Raw genomic sequence first — 19667 nt, forward strand, 5'->3', positions numbered from 1 at the left:
GTAAAACAACTAGATTTAGTTTCACTGGTTATGGCATTTGAGAACTGTCGACGTTTAAAACAAACAAAGAGTCCACGTACAGCACAGTGATTTAAACGTGGAGGTCGATTCAAATCAATGGAACTTTTTGAAACATTCATAACTTATTATAAAGCCGTTCTAATTTATTCAAAAGTGGGTGGTGTTACGTCGGGTGAAAGGTGACGCTACTTCGTTTACGTCGTTTGGCGCCAGCAAGGGTTTTTCGCGGGGTGGAAGGATCACAACGCTTTGATGAGAGGACAGCTGTAGTAGGATTTTGTAGATTTCTCAGTTAAATATGACAAGATCAATGGTATATTGTCAGTAATTTTCATCGTTTCTTAAAGAACGTTGAGGTGAGGATGTTATTCATTGTGTTGCTTGGTATGCTGACTTGTCCTCAGCGTGGTTGCAGTGGGCATGTCCATGCCTGTTAACTTAGCTAACGTTAACGAGAATATGTGAATAATCTTAATATCCCGACATATGCCAGTGTTTAAACGGGTCTTTGATTATTGGTGTAGGTGTTCTGTGAAAACAAATATTTGTATTAGAAGATGTTTTGTATTGAAGAAAATATGTAGGCCTTTTTGCGCAAACATGGCATTGTTTACTAAAGTGAATGCAAAGGGCTTTAAGGACTTGGATATGGTTGAAAATAGTTCTGAACACACCTCACAACAACCCCCCTAACATTTGCAAAGGGGATGAAACTAGCTCATAATGGCAATTTACTTAAAGGAACTTCATTTGGCAGTGCAATCTATGTAAAGATGGGTATTTTTGGGTGTGCATGCTGCATGCTAGCCCTATGTTAGCTACCTAGCTAGATGGCCATCTAACTACCTAACGATAGGTGCTTAGTTGCGTTAGCTCGAGATACCGTTAGCCTGCTCTCATGATCAGCTGGGAAGGGCCCAGCATTTTTTAGCAGCTAGGCCAAAATGTGTGGATTTATAGTTATACACAATATAAAGATCATGGTATCTGGACAGCCGCTTTAAACGAACATTAATGCTAGCTAAGTTCCCTTAAACTATTGTTTGCAACCTGTCCCTAAACATATTCATCCATTATCGTTTCCTATACGAACACCATGAGAACCCGTTTGTCTTGTGGCATCGTTTATGTATGCTAAAACCAAATGTAGGTTATAACCAAACCAATGTCCCTGATCTAACGTCTTATTTCGTGACCACTCTATCTAGATGGTATTCCTGCAAGTATATGTTGAAGTAATAGTTTTGCAACTTGTGTCATAGCCAAGGCTACATAAATTAAGATGCTGTCAATTATAGATGGTCACCTTAGGACATACTATGCATTTTTGTTCATGCACGGATGTGTCTTTTGGTGCCACCTGCTACACAGCAACACGCCTGTCAGATATAGGATCCTCTGGTTGTTTACGAGCCCCAGCATTCAACAGTTTCAACAGTTCTAAATTTTAATCATTTCCTTTCAAGGCCAGCTAGGGAGTTCTGTTTTCTGTTGATAGTCCAGTGGTTCTCAGACTTTTTCTCAGATTCCCAACTTTAAACAAGGAGGCCTTTTCAAGCCCCACCTGTCCCTCATCACTCCAATAAAAATGGTAGGCCAAGCTTAAAATTGTCAAATTTATTGAAATAACATCAACTTCTAAATCTTAATGAATAGCAAATAACATCAGTTCAAAAATAGAGAATACAAATAGTCAGTTCAGAAATAGAGAAAGTGAAAGTGCAATGGTGTTAATCCTTGCCTCTAATGGGCTGTGCAACTGTATTATCAATGGTAGGCCATTCTTAAAATTGTCAAATGTATTTAAATAACGTCGAGATCTTAATCAATAACAAAGACAAAGAACACACATGGGTCTTTTAGCTGTCTTTTTTGCCACTTGTACTGAATTGCCAAACTGTATTTCGTGTCACAAATGTATCCATAACGTTCATATTAGCTTTAACCCCAGAGTTTAGAATATAGAACACTTTGGCCCTGGAGCAGTAAACAAAAGTCCCCCCTGTAATCCCAGACTGCGGTCAGGGACAGAGCAGGAAAGGTTAACAACAGGCCAATTAATACAATACTGATTGCTTTGTTTGAGTGTCGTTGTTCAGTGCGATGGGGGTGTATAAACGTTATTGTCTATTAAGAAAGGCACTGCTACAGATCAGGGGTAAAATAAAAAAAAATGTCCCATTCATCGCGTCCATTCGCCCCCCCAACCGTCACGTCTCTGCGCCCCACACTTTTAGAAACGTGGAGAAGGTCACACTCTTTTCACCACACACATAGGCCATCACACAAGTTTTAGGATTAGACTGAAAGTAAGGCCAAAGTTTGTCAACAGCCCTTTCTCTCCATTCCCTGTAGTGTGTGAAGATGATGGCGACTGTGTCCCTCTCGGGCGCCAGCCTCATTCCCCTTCTGGACTGTCTCGAGGATACAACAGCTGGGCAGTCTGAGCAGACAGATGCCTACCTCACCATTGTTAGGTATGTCTTAAACTTGTTTCGATTCTTTACTGTGCACTACCAAGCAGCAGACATAAGGTTGTCTTCTTTCACTAGGCCATTTGAGATTTCCCAGATAATGCAATTGGTGTGTCAACTTTTCTGAATTAGATATTCCTATAGAAAGTTTAGTGGTGTCAAGGTGAAGATTTTTTTTTGGGAAAGTTGAACCTCCATCCTGATCTTCATAATTTAGAATTGCAGTCTGCATATGGTCATATTTATAATTCTATCTCCCATTTTCTGTTCTTCCAGTCGTCTTAGTGGTGAAGATGGACAGCAGTACCATGCTGTCATTGTGAAGCACTTTCCACGTCTTGGTAAAATCATCCAGGTGAGTCTTCTGATATCAGTGTGCCTTAAGCACGTCTCCTGTACTTAAGCTCCCATGGAAACATAATTTGGATAAATTAATAGATAGATGTGTAAATGGAACATATTAAATGCAGACAGTGTATTGGTGTGTGTTCCAATATCTTGTTCTGAACAGTGGCTACAATCATTTTGCTTTGTTGTACCCCTATGACTTGGTGACTTATTTTGAGACATGAATGGAAAGAGGTTACATGTGACACTAAAACCACGTTTCCCTGTCAGGCTCACATCAGCAGTGAGAATGCGGAGCTAAGTCAGGCAGCACTGCAGACCCTAGGCCTCTGTGTGTTCTACCCGCACATTGTGGCTGCCGTCCCAGGTATGAAGAATTTTCTCCCACCTCAGAGTACACATGAAATACATAAAATAGTTTTTTAATCTTTGGTAAAGTACAGTACAGCTGTGTTGAATAGAATATTTGAGATATTTGTATGATGAGGGAGAAACACTTTGTCTTGAATATAGTCTGTCTTTCTTCCTTTTTTTCTTTTTTAAGTTGAAGCCTAGTTGAGTTGTACTTATGGGTCTGTTATGTTCACCTGTAATCCCTCTGTACTTATAGTTAAGTTCATGTATGAATTTTGTTTAGACTATTATCAGTAGCCTGGCTCTATGCCTATCGCTTCCAGCTCAGGTTTCACAAACAGAGTTTGTGTTTTGTTCTGCCCTTGCAATATTATTATATTAGTGTTATATTATTAGTATTATATTAATTCAATCCTGTCCTTTTTTAATTGATGCGTTGTATGATGTGTTGCAGTCTGTGAAAATGAGTTAATGATTTAATTATTTATTTATTTATTTATTTATTTATAAATCTTCTAGATGAGTATGCAGAGGATATGCTCACAGCACTTACAGAGCTGGTGGTGAAGTCGACTGAGAAGAACACCTGCACTCGAGCATTATGGGTCATCTCCAAACAGAACTTCCACGCAGATATAATCGGCAAGAAAGTGAGTTCACTAAATGAGATCTGAGTAGTAGCCAAAAGAAGAGGACGTGTTCTAATATGTATTCATGTAGTGCTGCTTGGTTTCCGATTGGGTTTGGGGCAAAGTGTGATTGGATCCTGTGTCTGTCTGTGTGTCTGTGTGCAGGTACCTGACATCTTAACTGTTCTTGAGGCTGTGAGGAACAGAGAAGACATCCAGTCTGTGGTCATGGAACATGAAGCAATAAATGTCATCATTAGGTTTGTGGACCACTCGACTGTAGTTCACCTGTATCGACCCTAATAATAGAATAGAATAGGGTATTTTAGTTTTAGTTGGATTTAAGGTTAAATAACTGTTCCAGGCTCTTCCATTCTTCCTGAAGTCCATTTTCCATTCATTCAAGCCTGTCCCACATTTCCTTTCATCTAAAATGCCGACGTCGGGAGTCTTTCAGGAGTTATTTCAGTCAGATATTGTCCAATTATCATCAGTGTGAATATTACAGGCATCAACAAAGATCTGTACACACTAGTGTATGCCAACTCGGATGAAGACTGGCTTTAACATATGTGTCCTTTGTTCTGGCAGGTTGATCGAGCAGGCTCCTGCCCCGATGACCGAAGGTGCTGTTCAGTGGGCCAAACTGGTGGTCCCACTGGTAGTCCACTCGGCATCAAAGGTGCGCCTGCGAGCGGCTGCCGCCCTGGAGATGGGCCTGCCCCTTATCCTGGAGAAGCAGGAAGAGGTTGCAGCAATGATCGAGCCCATGATGGCAACGGTAGGCTGTTTCTCCCTTGATGTATTGAGTCCTATTTTGATATTCACTTTCTTTTAAAGCAGTTGATTGCTTTATTGAGTGTATTGACTTGTCTCCCTGTTTGTTTTTCCAGAAACTAATACCTGAACTTCAGAAGCTTTTCAACAACAAAAATGAAACAAACGTGCTTAAACTCTGGACATTATTTGTGAAAATACTTGGGAAGGTAATGTTTGACTCATTAATATGGTTGGCGCTTGTATGTGCTGATGACAAAAGGCCATGGCAAACAATTGGTAATGGAAGTACAACCACTGACCTTTTTCTCTGACTTTGACTTGTCTTTGAATAGATGCTTCATCGAGGAGGCTCCTTCATAAACTCCTTGCTCTACTTGGAGGAGATGGGCTTCCGAAGCTCCTCCCCGAGCGTGAAGAAGATTGCTTTCTTTGCCTGGAAGAGCCTGATTGACAATTTTGCACTTAATCCTGGTGAGCCTTACATATGGATATTTTGAATGTTAAAAACAGACAAAGTTTGGGTCTTTAGGTCTTTTTACTCCCTACAACCTAAAGTCACAAGTCTCGTTTTTGTAAAGGGGAATCTGACTAGCGGTGTATTTTGACTTTGTGCCTCAGAGATCCTGTGCAGTGCGAAGCGCCTCAAGCTCATCATGCTGCCGCTCAGCTCCATCCAGGTGAAGACGGAGCCTCTGCTCCTCACCAAGATCAACGTCTGGTGGTACCTGGTCGTCAAGCTGGGGCCCAACCTGGCCACCAACTTTGAGCAGGTAAATGATTGCACTTTGTTCAAGGCAGTAATGAAAATCCCTGGTGAAATGGAGAGAAGGAGGGGCCACAGGCTGTGATTTCATGGCATACCCGTAGTTATGTTAGGGGGACAGAAACGTCTACTCAAGTCTTATGTTCTGGGAGCTTAAATCAAGACTAGCAGATGAGAATCCTATCATTCTCCAAACCTGATTGCTCTTCATTGAAGAAAGTGTACTGATACCTATGATTACATGCTTACATTTGCTGTTGATCTCGTACAGGTTGGTGTTGCACTGCTGCAGAGCACAATTCCAGAATCCACACTCCATTCTACTACCGCCATATCCACCCCCAATCGAAGTATCGGCAACAGGAGCAACTTTCTTGTCACCACTCCCAAAGCAGGTATATGCTGTGAATATATATAAGGGCACCAGCCCATCATATAGCCAATGGCCATATCAGTTTCATCGTTGGAATCGATGAAGAACCACAGTGGTGGAGGGCAAAAAGATAAGCATCTGTGGTGAATAACCTAATTAGTGATTTCTGGTATCCCAGTCTCAGACATTACTATCCTATCTCCAACACCCTTTAGGGACACTTGTGAGCAGCAGTCCATCCCCCAGTCCCCCCTCGGCCACCTTCCCCTGCGTGCAGCTGCTGGGCCTGGAGATCCTTCTGCACTACTTGCTCGGACCGCAGGTCCCCAGCCTCGCCCTGAAGACTAAGCTCCAGCTCTGCCTTGGTGAGAATGGAAATCATTGCTGGCAGTATATCCATGGATTGTGTCCAGCTGGCTTCTCATTCTAGTGTAACGTCTCATGATCCTGTAGTGGGGAGGGGAAAAAACAACCTCACTGGAGCTGTTGAACAATAACCACATGCGTCACATTAGGATACAGGGGGTCTCTGACTCAATGTGCTTTCATTTACTTGCGTCACGTAATGATTTATGCTTTATCTTAATTTGATGAGTCCTTTGTGTGTTTCTATCAGAGCCACTGACGCACCCTCTTATGAGCAGCAGCTCGTTCTTCACCAAGCACTCCTCTGTCTTCCTGTCATACGTCAGGAACGGGTTCATTGCTGTTGGCAAAGATTCCCCAGGTACTCTTACCATTTTTACAATAGTCAGCATGGAAAGTTTAGTATGTCGTCCAGTTAGTTCTCAGTGCTTGTGCTTATGTGAAAATATATGTCATTGAATGAATGTGTCATTGCCTAGGAGCATAATGAAACTGAAAAAAAGCACACTGTTGTTATATCCGACTGTATAATCTCATATTCAGCCCCTAACCAGGGCACACCACTTGTTTGAATGTGTGGTGTTCCATATCAGCGTGATATCTACTTAAGCAGTGACAGAACACCATCAGACACGTCAGAGTTAACCAGCAACAACAGGGCCTTTGTTTTACAGCCAGTGAAGTCTCACTCAGCACAAAATGGGAGGCAGGGCATTTGGCTCTGGAACTTATCTGGTACTGTTTAGCTCAGTAATGCCCACTGGAGTACAGTATGATTGGGTCTTTGTGTGTCTTGTTTTCTTACCTCTACCTTTTCTCCCTTTTCATTTCTTTCTTTCTCCTTTCCTCTGTTCTGCTTTTTTTTTGTGTTTTCCTCCCAATTATTCCTGACTCGTTCCTTGTTTCCTCATCCATTTACAGGAATGCTTCTTCACATTATTTGGAAGAGCCTGGTTGGTCATGTTTGCAAAACTGTTGAGTCAGGCAAGTGTCTAACTGTGATTTTTCTGGTCAGAGAGAAGCCTAAACGGACCATAATCTTAATGGAAGTACATTCTAATTAAATGTACACACTTCTATGGTTACTTTTTCTGTTTTATACTACTGTTAAACCATGCAGCGCTAAACTTTATTTTTGCAATTGTGAATTACACAGCAGCACCTCCACAATGTCAAGCTGATGAATCAATGTTCTTATCTTGGTTTTGTTACAGGCGGTAACAAAAAGGATCGACAGGGGTCCGAGATGCTGACCTTGTTGATGCAGTCCCTACGGTCCATTCTGCTGTCGGAGACCCTGCCAGCTAAACAAGCCCTGGTGGGTTCTAAAACCAGCGTGTGGTAATCGGAGGGAAATAATTGCTACGTCATAGGGATAGAACTCTACGGAACATGCACTCCATTACTTACTTACATACTTAGAAAAGGTCAGGTCCAACTATGTGGGTCTAATCAACATGGTTGTTGGATAACTTTGATCATTCTTTGACTGTTCTCTAAATGACAGAGGGGGGAGTGCAGCTGCATAAACCGAGTATGTGTCATTTTATATTTGGCTTGCATTTGAGGTCTTAGAGGGTATATTCCAGCCCTTGAAATGTGAATAATGTAAAAATTCCAATCATTTATTTTGAAAATGCAAAAAAGTATCCATTTTCAATTTATTATAATTTCTTTAACTTTGTTTTACCATGGGTTTCACATTTGATTTCCTCTTACAATATATTACAGGCCAGGTTCTGCCATATTAAACCACCTATGGCCTGAACATAAACTACAAAACAATACAAAACAATAACTAGCGTGGTTTTAAAGAAATTTACTCTGGAGATGGTCAATTTGGATACCAGCCAGAGATCTTTTTTTTTACCTTTTGAAATGTGATGCTTAATGGTCTATGTTGAAAGGTTTTGTATTACTTTATCTGGACTAACAGTCAGCTGTCACCACAGGACCTATTGGAAACCACAGTGAAGGGCATCCCAAAGAAAGTGCTCGGCTCTGCCGCCTACCAAGTGGCTGACATGGACATACTGAATGTAAGTGTTTATAGACTGTCATCGTTCCATTTTCCACCACATGTTAAATGCAGTTTTTGTTGTTTTCTAACCAAGTGTTCATGGTAAACAGCTGGGAACATGTCAGGCTTTGAAAATACGGTTGAATCCGTCACGGCCATAATGACATTTTTGTTTTACCGTCACAAGAATCCTGTGAGCTCCTCTGTCCTTATGAGACCTCAGTATTCAGAGCAAGTAAACAATTGCAATGGCTTCCAGAGAGCTTTGTCCAAATTGGGAACACCCGCAATAACAGCAAGATAACTCTCAAACTGATGTCAAGGTTTCATGGTCTAGAAGAATATATACTGATTACGCAAATAGCAATGTGCTTGCCATGTGTTCCTTGCGGTTTCATGGATTTTTGTATTCTCTTCACTCCAGGGCACCCCTGCTCTTTTCCTGATCCATCTCTTTTATGACAGCAAACATCTTTCAACATTTGTGGAAGACGAGAAGTACGTCCATTAACGTGACACTACACAATATGGTTCTTTGCTTTCATAGTTACAGAAAGTTGCAACAAAAAAATGTAATTCAATAGATCAATAGATGGGTAAATGCTTACCTTTTTTTTCAGGTTCTTTACGAGCTTGGAGACCCTGTTGTCCTGTGGCCTATCTGGCCCCACCTCACCCCTGGTGTTTGCAGAGGCGGTGCTGGAGACAGCGAGCCGTGATGCAGGCACCCTGGAAAACAAAGAGCATCTCTGGAGGATGTGGAGTGTGGTGGTGAACCCACTGACAGACACGATCACACAGGTACACCAAAGGAAGACAGTGATGCGGAGAACCTAGCCATTTTCAGATGTTATTTAGCATTAGGATGGTTTGTTGTTTTTGTTATTGTTCCTGTTAGCTTCAGGGAGTTGAAAGACCATAAGGAGTCAGTGAGATGCACACTCTCAACTCCAAAATGTCAGTCAGATGCAAACTTGTGCATAACACATCTTTTTTTCAGACCAACGAGGTCAATCAAGGGGATGCCCTGGAGCACAACTTCAGCTCCATTCACAACGCCTTGATGTTCCCGATCTCCCACCTGCTACCTGGCAAAGCTCTCCCACAGGTCAGCGCTTGGTTTAGTTTTTAGTTGGACAAAATATTCATACTACACTGACCGATCAGGAGCAGAGATGATCCTCTGTTTCGTTTTCTTGTTCAGATGACCCAGAAGACCCTGTTGGGCTCGTGGTCCCGACTCTACATGGTTTTCGCCCGGTGTTCGGCCCTGGTGGCCACTGCTGAGGAGAACGTGTGCTGTGAGGAGCTGTGTGTCAAGATGTCTGCTGCTCTAGATGATCTGGATTTGTCAGTAGGTTGAGTTACTGTACCTTACCTTGATCAGCATGTATGGACTACTCATTGACTAAAGCTGATGTGAATTATGTGGTGACTTTTTGTTATTGATAACCCTGTATCACCAACCTTTCCTTTCTTAAGGATCCTCCAGTGCTGGATGCTATTGTAAGCATCCTTCACACCATCATTGAGAGTGTTGACTTCTCACCCTACACCCCTCAGTTCCAGCATAAGATGAAATGTAAGCCTCTCTTTCTTTACCCTTTTACTCAGTATTCTTCTCATTTTATTTATTTAGCTTTTTGTATCCTCTCTTTGTTTTTGTTTTGATTATTTGTTTATATTTTCCAGCTCCTCGTACTCCTCTGGGCTGGGTGAGGAAAAAGAATAAAGCACTGGGCAACATCTCCGGTTTTCATCTGTTACTGGTGCAGTGTCTAGAAGCGTTCCTTGCGTTGGACCCAACCAAGTTGGCTACTGGTGGCTCTGGTGTCACACTGAGTAGTGTTGGCACTGCACTCATCAATATTGTGTCCAAAATCTTCTCCAACTTGGCCCTGCCAACAGTTATTCAAGAAGCGTTCTCCATTTTGGCTCAACCTTTGGTCAACATCTATGGGCTTATTGGAAGGTATGAAGTTTGACGAGTCATTTTGTCGCTTAGTATATGCTCAATTGAGTTTGTGTCTGTGAGTGTGTATCTAAAATGGCCTGGCTTGTTTTCTTTAGCACTGAAAATGAGAAGTCCAAAGCCTACTCAGTCCTTGCACAAAAAGTAAGTTTTTCTTCTAAGTTGGATTGATTGTATATTATTTCCTTTTGTGACTTAAAGTGGCACTATGCAACCATTTGACACTTTTTGAGATATGGTTTTGCAGGCAACTAGTTTTTGGTGCCATCCTCAAATTCATTTTGATAGCATATGGTCATGTAAAGGACAGATAAACACCTTTCCCTTTAGCCATCCAGGATATGCCCTATGTAGTTATGTATTGGGCTGGAATACTCTGCAAAAATGGAAGAAAAGCTTTCACAGCATGACATTGCAAGTTATACTGCCAAGAGACACCAGTTTGTGTGTTGGCAAGCTTATATCAGTGTCAACTGGGCTGTTGGTGGTTTTTGCAAGGTTTTTGCACGCCTTTTAGGTAGTTTGCTTGCTAGTTTTAGAACAGAACTCTGCATTGCTGCTTAAAAGAAAACTTGCTGCTTTGGTTTGTTTTTCTTTTTCAGGTGCTTATATTGCTCCAGTGACTCTTTCTGATAAAGAGTCCCCGTAACACAATTCTTCCTCTCTCCTGTTCTCTCCCTGTAGGTGGAGTGCCTCCTAGGGGACATTTTAAGATGTCTGCAGTCCCGTTCAGCCCTGCAGTATGATGATGACATGCTGTCTCTGCTGACCCCTCTCCTCTGTGAGCTGTTCCCACACAAGAGCAAGCAGATCCGCAGTCTTGTCACCCAGTTCTGGAATGCCACATTTGCCAATGCCCCTGTTCTAAACTACCCAGAGAAACTAAGGTGTGAACTAAGTTCTGATGTTCTAAGTTCTGATGTTCTAAGTTCTGATGTTCTAAGTTCAGATGTTCTAAGTTCTGATGTTCAGTTATCTGCATGTTGCACTTGTTTTCGCTCTGATGTGACATCCCATGAATGTAATTTCAGTGTTGAAATTTAACTTGTGGCGAGTGATTATGGCTCACATTTAATGGTGTTACCCTTTTTACAGGCCAATTTTAAGCCAGGTAAAACAGAAGACCCCTATTATCTTACCTGGGTTTCAGTCTGTGGAAGTACCAGAGGACAATAGTGGACAGTATAGTGTAAGAGTTTTATAATTTTTTTAATTTTTTAAATGGTTGTTGAAGTACTTTTCATAGGTCATTGTCTACAGGAAATCTGTGGGCTCATGTACTTCTGTGTGTGGTTTTTGTCTCTTCTGCAGAGTGAGTGTTCTCAGATGGAAACCAAGCTCAGTGGTGTGACTGTGACATCTGCGAAGAAGAGGGAATCCTTGCTAAACAGAGCTGTTGAATCAAAGGGCTCCGGAACACCCGCTAAGCCTGTATCTGTGAGTAATTGTCAGTTTTTCTGAATTTGAGTTGTTTTTGTGGAATGTGTTTCATGTTGGTCTGTGTTTGCCCTCTGCAGGTCAAGCTTGACTTTGGATCACCGAAACTGCCCCGTCGGAAGGTGCTGGACGAGGAGGCCTCTGTAGATTTTGTGTTTATTCCTCCCGAAACGAAGGAGACCAGGGTGTTAACAGAGCACCAGAAGGAGGTCAAAAGGACTAAAAGGTTAAAATTAAAACACAAGAATTATTAGGAAGTGGTGATTTTGAGTTCATCCTTCACCCCAGACAGTGTTCAACTGTTTAACTGCTTCAATCTGCCTCTTTTTAGGGTTGATATCCCTGCCATGTACAATAACCTGGATGCCTCCTTGGACACAACCGCCTTCACCCAGTACACCCAGAGCCAGGAGGAATCCATGTATGATTCAGTCTCCTTTGGTTGTATAACTGTCTCCTTTGCTAAGCCTGAAGTTTAAAACGTGTTCTCTTCTTTAATTACAGGGACAAATTGTCTGCAGAGGACCCAACTGCAACCATTGAAAAGGACAAGGCTTTGCCTGAGGTATGAACATATTTTTGACCAGTTATTTATGTCTTTTTTTTTTTTATTGTTTCATATTTTTTCTTGGCAACAAAATGTTGCAGAATAAATACCTTCATATTAACTCTCCACAGACCTCCAAAGAAAATACAGACACCGTGGTTTCCCCTGTTGTGGATTCAGACAAGGCCAAGGATCAACGTGAAAACGGGAGCTGCATGGCTGAAGAAGTTCAAGAACCCACAACAGAACCGGACGTCCCTCTTCAAGGTGAAGAAGCTCCATCAACATCTGCTGATGTGTCCATGCAGGATATTGATGGGCAAGAGCAAGAGGCTTTCAAAGAAGACAATAATGAGGACAAGACTCCAATTAAAGAAGATGCCAGTTTGGATAAGCAGGACAGTCCTAATGTCTCTGGGTCGTCTGATATGATCTCTGGTACACCCCAGAAAGCCAACAGCCGTCGACAGTCTTTCATTACCTTGGAAAAGTATGCTGAAGGCAGACCTGCCAGCCCCAGCCCTGTCAGTGCGACTCGATTTACTGGTCCCCTTGTGAAGAACTCCGAGAGCCAGGAAATGCCAAAGTCCCAGGAGTCCTCTGCACATAGTCCACACAGCCTACAGGAAGACACCAGTCAAGAAGTCTTTATAGAGCAGGATATGTCCCAGAACCATTTGGAAGGGTGTTCTGGAGAGGATTTGAAAGAGATTGAAGAGGTCTCAGAAGATCTGAAGCCCTCAACCGAACGCCCCAGTGGAAGCACAGAGGATGAGGATGTCATTCCGGATACCCAGACAAAGATGCTGAAAGAGGATGTGGCTGCCAATGTTAGTCCCCCTCCAAAAGATGATGTTGGTGAGGCGACGTTGAAAGAAGAAACGGATGTCGTCACAGACTCTCAGACTTCTGAGTCCTCCTCTCCTACAAATCCGAGGAGATCTGGGCGACAAAGATCCAAACCTGGGGTAGACTCAGAGGAGAAAGATGGTAAAAATAAAACACGGTTGAAAAGGGCAGCTGCTGAGGAGTCCACTCCTTCCCCATCTCCAGAAACGGATAGTCAATCCAAGGGTAGACCAGCTAGAAGGGCTAAGGTGGCTGAAGCAGAAAATGTTGACACTGTAAGGATGATAAAGCGTCTTAGAGGGGACAATGAAAACAGTCAGAGTGATTCACAAACTGTTAAAGTGGGTAGCCCAAAAACCAGAAGAAGTCAGACAGAGATGCTTATTGCTACCCAGACCTCATTTCGTCCCTTAAATAGCCAAACACTGGAAAGACCAGGGAGGAGAACTAGGTCAATCGGGGGCACAGACTCTCAGCAGTTGAGCGGTGGTGAAACTGAAGTATCTGGTCAGTCACAGGGCAGACCTACTAGGAAGACAAGACGATCTGAAACCTCTAATCTGCAGAATGAAAGTCAAAGCCAAAGTCAGAGCGACTCTGAGCAACTTTCAAGTCAGGCTAATTTCCGAGGTAGACCCAGGGGAAAGAGAACGCTGGCCAGTGAAGAGGAATCAAAGAACAATTCACAAAATGCCCAAGTAGAAAACTTTGAGGTAAAAAAAACAGGGAGGTACCACCAGCTTCTATCTTCCAATGTTGCGAACACTGATGCTTCGGAGACTAGAGATGATGAGAAGCCGTCTATAAAGAGGGGCAGGAAGCTATATTCTTTTACTTCAAAGCTAAGTAACAGTCCTGTAAATAATGCACAAACAACAAGCACAGAGATGTCAGAGAGCCCTTCAAAGAGCAGGTTTTGTCCTAGCAGTGATTTTGTCGTCAGTGACGATGACCAAATGTCCCAAGACGAGGTAGAAACTGTTATTGAAGAGAAGAACGACATACAGGAAGAAGTAATGGACACACAAAAGAACACCAATGAACTTGTGCAAGAGCAGGATGACAAACAGGCAGAAGAAAACAATGAGGAGCCTGTAGTAATGGCAGCAACCAAGCCAAGCTCACTCTGTATAGAAGATGTAAACAAAGGTGTAGATGTAATAACAGGCACAGCTACCAAATCAGATGATTCGTTGGAAGTTTCACCTGGTAGTCAGACCTTGAGGGTAGTAAAGAGGGTAGTAGTGGTCAGACATAGTAAGCTTGATGTTAGTAAAGAGGTAGTGGGGAAGGTGAACACCGGTATTGAGAGAATTGATTCTTCTTCAGACATGATACAATCTGATTCCAAAGGTCCACTTTCACATAGTGGCCCAAGTAAATCTGATGGAACAAAGGAAATGAGTTGTCCAGTGCATAGGAAAAAGGGCGGTGGACGTCGACGCACCAAGGGCTGCATTTGCAATCTTGGGGTGAATTCTGATGCGGTTAGCCAAAGTGAGTCACAAGCGTCCCAGGAAAATGACACAAATTCAGTTGACAACAACCAGTTGTCCTGTTTCTCTAAGGAAGTGAAGGTTGGGAATGAAACTGGACTTCCAGACTCTAAGGTACCAGAGACTGAACCTAATGACACTTTGCCTACATCTCTGCCAGTTAAAAGCCCAGACATGCTTTCTGAGGAAGCTGTTGAGGGGGCTGTTTTGCCACCAGAATCAATTGAGAAGGATAAGGGTGAGCATGCTGCCAAAGAGGAATCAAAAGACGAGCTGAAGGAAAATAAAGGGGCTTCTGAAGTGCTGGGAGGCTCTGAGTTTGTCGGTGTCAAAGAACAGGTTGAGGAGGTGGCTTCTGTAGAACCAGTGAAAGCCCAAAGCCTCAGCAAGGAAGAAGAGCACTTGGCAGAGTCTCCTGTCAGCCCCTCAGAACAGACTATGAAAGTACAAAGCGTCATAAATTCTAATGATGATGGGGTTGCCCCTCTTGAGGAGGATCCAAAAGGGGTGGTGGAAGAGGAAGAAGAAATGCAAATACATTGCGTAAACCCAAAGTTGGTACAAATTGAGAACTCTGAATCAGCTGTAGAAACATCTGAACCAGCTGTAGAGACCTCTGAACCAACTGTAAAGACCTCTGAACCAACTGTAGAGACCTCTGAACCAACTGTAGAGACGTCTGAACCAACTGTAGAGACGTCTGAACCAGCTGTAGAGACCTCTGAACCAGCTGTAGAGACCTCTGAACCAGCTGTAGAGACCTCTGAACCAGCTGTAGAGACGTCTGAACCAGCTGTAGAGACGTCTGAACCAGCTGTAGAGACGTCTGAACCAGCTGTAGAGACGTCTGAGCCAGCTGTAGATACGTCTGAACCAGCTGTAGAAACCACTGAACCAGCTGTAGAGACTTCCGAACCAGCTGTAGAGACGTCTGAACCAGCTGTAGAAACCACTGAACCCACAGAACCTCTCAAAACTGCTGATGAGACGGATGTTTTCTTGGACTCTCCACCGAAGCAGAAGTGTTTGTATGCCATCAGTGGCGAGTCGGAGGCGGGCCAGAGCCCCAGCAGCGGGAGGACCTGTGGGGTGTGGTCGCCGTCTGCATCCCCTTCCACCAGCATCCTGAAGAAAGGCCAGAAGAGACCACCTGAGGAGGAGTCTCCCTCACCCCTCCACAAGGTACGTTTTGGTGAACTACCTCAGTAGTATGTCAAGATGTCCATCCCAGTGTTGTGTGCCCCTTGAATAGATGGTTTCATGTTTTTTGTATTTTGTACACAGTCACGAAGAGTGTCCTTTGCTGACCCAATTTACCATCAAGAGTTGGCAGATGATATTGATCGCCGCAGCCCCGTAATTCGGACCAGTTCACCAAGATCCAAGAGTTTTGGTGGTCAGCCAAGGGTAATTTTGTGCTTTGTAATCTAAAATTAACATTTGAGTTTGTCACCTGTAATGCTTTTAGTCACAAGGTTAATATTGTTTTTTTTTTTTTCGTTTTTTTTTTTCTTGCTATTTTAGTTCATAACGACACCAACAAAAGGCTTACTGAACTTCAGTCCTCGTAACCTTCGGAGCCCTGGTTACAAGAGCTCTAAGAAATGTCTGGTAAGTTCACTTGGGTCTATTTGCAAATGATACTCTTGTTTCATAGCCTGGATAGCCTGAACCCCGCCCACAAAATGTTTGTTCTGGGAAGTTCGGTCTGGCGCTGCTCGATTGGGGAGAAAGTATCAGTTTTCAGCAAAACGATCTAACCAATGAAATTGTCAGGGTGAGCTTTATACAATGATGGACAGATGATCAACCAACGCTTGAGTTGAATAACCGGTAGATACGAAATAGTACCTAGATGGCGGCGTCTCGGGAGCCTGTTAGTGGGAAATATTTTAGGTGAATTAAGCTATCTACACGACTTTTTTATGTCTTCATTGACTCTGTTAGTTGTGTGTGTGCAACACGAATGTTGCAAAGAATTGTAGGTCTTAACTGATGCTCTAGAGTCGACCATTATTATTAGGTTATTGCTAACGCTTAGACAAAAAATCCATTAAAACACATAGTAGCTAGCTAGCCTCGCTGCTAATAAGTATAACATAGGCATGCATATCTCACAGATATTGAGCGCATACATTTTGAAAGAGGAACAGAGCAACGCGATTATTTTGTCGATCGAAAAGATGTTTTTGCCATCCTTCCTACGGGATCCGGTAAAAGTTTAATGTGTAAAATGGTCATACTATGTTGCTCTGATTGGTTCTAGGTATCCAATTGAGCAAAGAGGCATTTTCAAAGAGGCATTTTTTTTTAAACACGACCCCTAATCACAGCTCAAATGGAGCAGTATCAGATATTCTGACTAGAATTATGAGTATGACATCATCAGGCTACTTGTTTCAGGCAATCACTAGACTGGATTAAAATGTCAAGGTCCATTTCACTGCATATCTTTCACTCTATTGGTGGAGTAAGATGTGTGTTGCTAATAACACAAGCAATTCACTTTTAAGGCAGGCACTGTGGTGTTGATGTGGTCTGATGTTTCTGGACGTAACCCAATGTCTCTCAAACATTTGGCCCCTTATGTTCATGACCGTAATTGCAAAAGGTGAAGTCCATGGCTTCCCCTGTTCCATGCAATTATGTGTATTACAGTTGATCCAAAAGACATACTGATTGAACAAGCCTTGTTTAGAACTATAAAAATGAAATGCTTTTGGCTGACCCAGTGGTTCTGTTTTAAGATCTCAGAAATGGCTCTGGAGCCTCGCCCCATTCCTGTGGACTGTGTATACCCTGCCCTGGTTGGCTGCTCAACTCCCGTGGAAGCGGTTTTACCACAGATCTCTTCCAACATGTGGTAAGGCTTTCAGCCCATTTCAGTCGTGTTGCACTTTCTTCATCGGGGAGTGTCAACATTGCTTTACACTTATAATGAAATCCAGAATAATCCATTCCTCATTTGTTACTATAGCCATCATAGTGCTTCATTTGTTTTCTCATTTCTTCAAAGTCAAAAACAAAAAAGGATCAGCGTGTGTTCCATAATAAAGACGTTAGAATTAACTTAATTTTTGTTCTCTCTCCATGTTCTTAGGCCCCGTGGCTTCGGGCAACTTGTACGAGCCAGGAACATCAAAACAGTGGGTGACCTCAGTGCCCTTACGCCAACTGAAATTAAAGCACTTCCCGTTCGTTCCCCAAAGTTGTCTAATGTGAAGAAGGCACTTAAATCATACCATGAACAACAGGTATTCACTACCTATTTCTAAAATTATCAGTGTAGTTTCATTAAAAGCATCCGAGTTTCTCAGGTGGATAACATTGATTTTGTTTTTGGACTCTAGCGAAAGGTTCGTTGTGATGAGCTTAAGGGCTTTGACGAAATGGAGAAAATGACGTCTGAGCCTGAAGAGCTTGAATTACCCGAAAATCAAGAAGAGGAAAAGACACCGGCGGAAGCACAAGGCATGTGATGTTCATTTTTTACCGTTTAGGGAGTGTTTGATTTAACTAGTATTATATTCACTTAATATTAGGGGTATGCAAAGGTTTGGACACCCCTATGGAAATGACAGATTTTGTTGATATTTGGTTGATAAGTGAAAAGCCAAATTAACCCTTGCAGCAAATAATATTTAAACAATAAGGCTTGCTTTTCATTTTATTCTGTGGCTCTTCAGAACGCTGCAGGGAGTTTAATTGAATGGGCCATCCCAATGTTCGAAGGTCCAATATTTCTAGAAAAAAATCAATGATCGCTGCCATTCACAACGGGTTTTGTGTTTCTGATTCACATCTTTCATATCATTCCACAAGTAGTCCATTCACTTATAACAGAAATTCATTGTAATTTAAATCAGCAAGTAATACATTGCTACACCTCATCTGAAACTTTAAAGCTATATTTGTGTGAAGAACTAATTTTTTTCCTAATCAGAAGCTGAAGTTAACAGTAGTTGTAGCAAGTGCAAAGTTTGGGCACTTGGTAACACACCTTTGCAGAGATCACAGTTTGTAAATTATTTTTGTAGACGGCTGAAAGTCTCCTACTCCTTACAGATCACTTTAAGTTCTGAGATAAATGTAGGGTGTGTCTCTTGTATCATGTTCTTGGATCATGTCTGGACTTCCACAGTGTCATGAGCTGACCATTCCAAAAGACAACTCCTTGTCCTGCTTTACAAGTCCTAACAAATGAAATAAGGTTCAACAATTTAACGTTATGTTCTGATACTTTGAATTGAAAGGGGGCCCAAACATTTGCACATGTCGTAATTACTGTTAACTTTTGTTTCTATTTTTAGCTTCATAAAAAAACAAGTTAAAACATTTGAAGAAATCCTAATTTTTAAATGTTTCCCACTTCAAAAATCAACAGAATAAATATTTTGCTCAGAGGTGCCCAAACATTTGCATATAACTACATGTAAATTAGGCAGGCTAAATCTCGAGTTTAACTGGCCTCACAAATCACTCCATAAAAATGTAATAGTGTAATGTTCAGCCCCATCGGACCTGTTCCAAGAGCATAATATGCAGCTTGGTTGAGTGAAGATCTTCTTTTTGTTTTGCAGAGGTGATGAGCGAGGAGCCCTCCACAGCTGAGCAGCAGCCTGAGAGCCTCTTGTGTGATGTCCAGGCCGTAGGGGAACGCTTCAGCCCAGAGGAGCTGGCCCGCTGTACTCCAGACCAGTTGGCTGTGATGTACGAGCAGCTGAGTCAGATGATGAAGTCTGTTGTGGATCGGCTGGTGGCCACCTCGAACAGTGTGCCTTGAAGTCAGCACGATGCCTTATTTTAAAAGGGACGTTTGAATGGGGTTGATGAGCTGCAAGTTCAGCCAACTCGGCTCTCCCCACCTTGCATAGATTGTATAGTTTTATCTGCCATCTCCTTGACAAACAGTGACTAAACTACAAATCAGTGACTTAACTACAAAACACATGGACCTGAATGATGCCTTTTAGACATCTTTTAAATGGTGATTTTTAGTGGACATAATATGACTTTTCTTTCTATTCTTTTCTCCTTTTTTTTGTTTTTTAGTTTTTAACTTGATGTGCATAGACTGAGCTATGGATAGCACATTTTTTTTAATGGCAATCATTGCTGAAAATAAAGGGTTGAAATGAAGCTGAATTTCTCATTTATTCACTAGCTCCCTTGGATGGTATAATTGTACCATCATGGTTTCATCACATTTTCATTTGAATATATCCGTGAATGTCATAG

At 42.3% G+C, this 19667-nt stretch overlaps 1 protein-coding gene across 1 annotated transcript; it reads left to right on the plus strand.

The window, feature by feature from the left end:
* The first annotated feature begins 245 nt into the window (after nt 1-245).
* On the plus strand, nt 246-19506 carry rif1 (replication timing regulatory factor 1). Its single transcript, XM_080839706.1, has 36 exons — nt 246-377; nt 2377-2498; nt 2772-2850; nt 3114-3210; nt 3717-3847; nt 3992-4086; nt 4418-4607; nt 4720-4812; nt 4939-5077; nt 5225-5376; nt 5641-5764; nt 5958-6107; nt 6359-6469; nt 7030-7092; nt 7323-7426; nt 8061-8147; nt 8553-8626; nt 8749-8929; nt 9129-9236; nt 9333-9482; nt 9611-9710; nt 9821-10100; nt 10199-10244; nt 10785-10987; nt 11196-11289; nt 11412-11537; nt 11618-11763; nt 11869-11958; nt 12042-12102; nt 12216-15611; nt 15714-15836; nt 15954-16040; nt 17177-17292; nt 17530-17683; nt 17780-17900; nt 19010-19506. The coding sequence occupies exons 2-36, from the start codon at nt 2386-2388 to the stop codon at nt 19210-19212; spliced, it is 7587 nt and encodes a 2528-aa protein (XP_080695832.1). The 5' UTR covers nt 246-377; nt 2377-2385; the 3' UTR covers nt 19213-19506.
* The last annotated feature ends 161 nt before the right edge of the window (nt 19507-19667 follow it).

The sequence above is a fragment of the Sprattus sprattus genome, assembly GCF_963457725.1.
Source record: "Sprattus sprattus genome assembly, chromosome: 5".
Classification (NCBI taxonomy): domain Eukaryota; kingdom Metazoa; phylum Chordata; class Actinopteri; order Clupeiformes; family Clupeidae; genus Sprattus; species Sprattus sprattus.

Bases quoted from the DNA above. Each gene is read 5' to 3' on its own strand.
- rif1 (XM_080839706.1), top strand. From the start codon at position 2,386: ATGATGGCGACTGTGTCCCTCTCGGGCGCCAGCCTCATTCCCCTTCTG. The intron at 9,237-9,332 runs GTCAGCGCTTGG...TTTCTTGTTCAG, and splicing joins CTGGCAAAGCTCTCCCACAG to ATGACCCAGAAGACCCTGTT. The intron at 10,245-10,784 runs GTAAGTTTTTCT...CTCTCCCTGTAG, and splicing joins ACTCAGTCCTTGCACAAAAA to GTGGAGTGCCTCCTAGGGGA.